The 4457-nt window shown below is 50.3% G+C and overlaps 1 protein-coding gene across 1 annotated transcript; it reads left to right on the top strand.

The window, feature by feature from the left end:
* The first annotated feature begins 864 nt into the window (after positions 1-864).
* On the top strand, positions 865-1654 carry LOC102763938 (PRAME family member 12-like). The gene has a single exon (XM_015571278.1). The coding sequence runs from the start codon at positions 892-894 to the stop codon at positions 1645-1647; it is 756 nt and encodes a 251-aa protein (XP_015426764.1). The 5' UTR covers positions 865-891; the 3' UTR covers positions 1648-1654.
* Positions 1655-4457: the final 2803 nt, after the last annotated feature.

The raw sequence follows: 4457 nt of genomic DNA on the forward strand, positions 1-4457 counted from the left end.
CTGAAGGACCAGGCCTCAGCCATCTCAGCTCTGGAGTACCTGCCTGCTAAGCTCTTCCCACCGCTGTTCATTCAGGCCTGCCGTAAGAGAATACCGGAGCCCCTGAAGGCGATGGTGCAAGCCTGGCCCTTCCCTGTCCTCCCTCTGGGGAGCCTGATGAGGATGCCTCCGGTCATGGTCTTACAAGCGGTGTTTGAGGGGCTTGACTTTCTGATTGACCAACAGGTTTGCCCCCGGAGGTGGAAACTGCGGGTGCTGGATTTAAGGAACACGGGTGCCAACTTCTGGAGAATGTGGTGTGGAGACAGCACCCGGAATTGCTCACCGATGGGACCAGTGGCTGTGCAGAGCTCCAGCCCCAACATGGAGCACTCCTTGGCTCCCTTGGAGGTGTTCCTAGACCTTAACTTCAGTGAAAGGGACCGGGTTAAGTGTTTCATGTACATCATCCAATGGGCCCAGCAGAAGGAAGGGTTGGTACACCTGTGCTGCAAGGTGCTGAGGATTTATGAGGTGCCCTTCCAGAGGGTCAGGAGTGTCCTGGATGGGGTGCAGCTGGACTGCATCCAGGAGGTGGAAGTGAACTGCACCTGGGACCTGCCCACCCTGGGGACATTTGCTCTCTACCTGGGTCAGATGAGTAACCTGCAGAGTCTCGCTCTCTGCCACATCAAGGTGTTAGCTGAGGAGGAGGACGAACAGGAGGAGGAGGAGGAGGAGGAAATGGAGGAGGAGGAGGAAGAGGAAGAGGAACAGAAGAAAAAGAAGCAGGCTGTGGAGGAGGAATATTTGTGGGAGAGGGAGGAAGAGGAGCAGGAGTGGGAGGAGGAAGAGGAATGGGAAAGGCAGGAGCAGGAGGAGCAGCGATCCTTTTCCCAATTCCTCTCTCAGATGCTCAGGCTGCGGCACCTCAAGAAGCTCTACTTGGAATCTCCCTCCTTCCTCCGAGGCCGTCTGGACCAGATGCTCAGGTGCCTGCAGACCCCCTTGGACAAACTCTCCATATGGTTTTGCTCGCAGCTGACACATTCAGACCTGACACACCTGTTCCAGTGCCCGAACCTCAGGCAGCTGAAGTCCCTGCATCTGTATGGTGCCAACCTCGCCAGTTTTAGTCCCGAACCCCTCGGAGCTCTGCTGGAGGCAGTGGCACCCACCCTCCAGGACCTGCGCCTGGATAACTGTGGGATGGCGGCCTCCCAAGTCGAGGCCATCCTGCCTGTCCTGAGCCGCTGCCACCAGCTCAGGGACTTCACCATCTCTGAGAACCACTTCTCCGTGGCCACCGTGGAGAAGCTGCTGCGCCACACAGCCGGGCTGCGCAGTTTAGAGCGCGAGCTGTACCCCGTCCCCCTGGAGTGTTACAGGACCCAAGGGACTGTGGACCAGGAGAGAGTTGCCCTGATCCGGGCGGAGCTCACGGGGACACTGAGGGAGTTAGGACAACCCAGGACCATCCGTCTTGTCACCAAGTACTATAGCTCTTGGGAGGTTTATGACGTGGCATTTTCAGGACATGGTGCCGGAGACTATTTATTGTCTTCACTAGCTGAGCATAGAGGAGACCCCCAAAAGTTAGTGACCTTTGAAGCCCTAGCAAAGGTCAGGGCTGTGCACCACCCAGTTAATCTAGATGATGGTAGCTGAAGCATCATCCCCACCTTAGTTCACTAAATTCCTTAGATACCTATGTAAATCCTTGTTGATTATTGTTGATTAACAATAATTCTCTGCTGATGAGCTACTCTGTGTGTCATTGAAATCTCCTTACCTAAGGCTACTCCAGATCAATAAAAGTTTGGAGAGCCTGAGCATCAGTGGAAGTCCTTCTGGCTTGCCCGTCTGGTCCCCCAATATTTCCAAATTATCTCGTGTCATTTGTCTCACATTTGTGTGCAGCTCCTCTTTTCAGATCCCGAACCCTAATCCACGCAGGACGTGGAAGGAAACACACACGACAACATGGAGACCGTGATGTGCCCCTGTAGTGACCCTGCTCACCAGGTGCACCTAACAAGGGCTTCCTTCTGGGCCCCTGGAACCTGAAACCTCGGGCTGGGGTGCAGTATGCGGGGCCACTCACGTTTCAGGTTCATGCTCAGTGTGAACGGGGAAAGGGACGGACCTAGCCTGGGTACAGGGTTGCAGGGACAAAGATTGGGGAGTTCATGGGATCTAAAAACAAAGTGTCCTACAATCAGAAACATGAATCTGATTTGCTTGGGGAGGGGTGAGTATTTAGGCTTGAGGTGCATCTGTGTTTGTTAATCCTGGGGTGGGTGGTTGTAAAGGAATTTTCAGAAATAAAGACAATTTCAAAGGCCAAAAATAATGATGATGTATCGACGTTCAATGATGTTTCAAAGGTATGGAAACTATTCTTGGAAGACAACAACTGGCTTTAACGGCTTTCAATACTATCTCATCAATACATGAAACTATACACCGTACTGAACATTAGAAGTTGTTTTTTAGACTACTACTCAAAGGCAGCCAATCAATGATCCTCTTTCATCATTGATGTTTCAATCTCTTCCTCCCTCCCCCTGCCTCTCTAGAGTCAATAAAAAAAAAAAATTAAGTTTCCTCAGTAACACATTACTTAAAAAAGCATTACTTATTGAGGAAATATATTCCCTAAAAAAGATGCCTATGTGAGCTTTTGATCTGTTGCCTCCAAAAAATAAGCAAACAAATGCCGTCAGAGACCCAAGGCCGTGCTCTTTCTGATGCCAAGCAGAGGTGCTTTATTCTGAGTGAATGCTATCTCTGGAGACAAAGAAGTGCTACCGTTTCAGAGGTGCTTCTAGGCTCCCTAAGTCGGAGGCAGCTGGAGGGGAAGCTGGACTGTAGCTGCATCCACAATGTGGACAGCTCACCCGTTAGTGTCAGCGGAGAGGAGCAGGGAGGGCTGGCGGGCCTTCAGCAGCACCACAGCGCTGGGCATCTAGTGGTCCAGATGCAAGTGAAGAAGGGAAGCCAGGATCATCTCTGGAAGAAAGGAATGCAGGTGGATGCAGCCAATACTGTTATCAGTATTGCTCCCGTGTCTTTGATAAAGCAAAGTGTCCCAGGTGAAAGGTATCGAGGAAGAAAGAGAGACAGTGCCCTCAGTGCTAGTCTTCTGTTTTAGTAGATTCAATTCACATCACCTGCAGGCAAACATCTGTCTGGATCAACAGCAAGTTAGGGAAAACAAAGCAGATTTTCTTTTCATTTTCAGTTTGTATCCTTTGGTTCCCCTTTGCAGGGAAAGTTCTTTAATAAGATGCTTGATCCTCTACTCAATAAACTCTCCAGCTGCGGTCCTCGGGAGACAAAGAAATGAGGTTAGGAGTCAAATCCCCTTAATCCAACACAATATCATTATCATTTGAATATATTTTTAAAAGGTTTATTTTTAAAAGCACAGCTCAAGAGGGGTGTCCATGGATGGACTAGAGCTTTGCAAGGGCCCAGAGGGACATAGGCAGGTGTGGCCCCAGAGTAGGTGACAAAAGACTGCAAATGGGTGGTGATCCTTGATGATTGTCCATCAGAACCGTTGGCCAGGGCTGGCTCTGGATCTCAAAGAAAACAAAGGGCTCCCTCCTTACAGCTGCCTAAGGAGCAGGACGTGGCGGGGTGAGAGACCAATGCAGACGTGGGTACAGGCTTGGAGAGTTAGCTTGAAGGATAGAGCAATTGGGGGCTGCAAAGCAACAGTCACGGTGGAGAAACTCCAGCCCATCTTGAGTTGATTGATCCTGGAGATGTGCAGTCTCACAGTCCTGGCTTAGCTATTGTTGGGAGGGAGGCATTCCTCTTGCTGCTTCCGATGCCACCTCTAAACAAGGAGTGTGGAACCCTGTAGGTTCCAGAGCTCAGCTTCTGCCCAATAGTGTGAGAGCCTTGGAAGTTTCCCGAGGTGCTTGGTGATGCTTTTTCCGATGATTCAGTAACCTCATCCCATTTTGTATCCACTTGGCCTTTGGGTTCCCACACACCATCTTATATCTGCGAGGGAAGTGGAATATCACAGCGGGTAGGTTACAGCTCCCACTCACATCCTGGTGATGGTAACTATGGGCCCGCTGGAGCACAGTCAGCTTGATGTAGGGATGGTAAGCCAGGCAGCAGTCCTCAAAGACACCTTGAGCTTGGACAGCAGGGGCCCAGGTGCCTATGAAGCAGGTCATTAGGCAGGCCAGGAGCCACAAGTTCATGGTGCAGATTTGTTCTCCTCCTCCTGATCCAAAGCCTACGGGGCTCCTGGTGCCTCTGGAGTATGTGGCAAGCTCTCCTCTATCATTTGAATATATTTAATGACTTGGCAAAATAATATGCTTAATGAGAACAAAGATGATTAATTTAATTTTAATCACACATCTGTAGAATTCTGCCTTTATCTCGTGGTTCCTTTTTTTTTTAGTTAAGGTATTACAAATGTGTCCTCATTCCCCCCCCCCTCCATTAAC

Source organism: Myotis davidii, unplaced genomic scaffold (genome assembly GCF_000327345.1).
Source record: "Myotis davidii unplaced genomic scaffold, ASM32734v1 scaffold48, whole genome shotgun sequence".
Classification (NCBI taxonomy): domain Eukaryota; kingdom Metazoa; phylum Chordata; class Mammalia; order Chiroptera; family Vespertilionidae; genus Myotis; species Myotis davidii.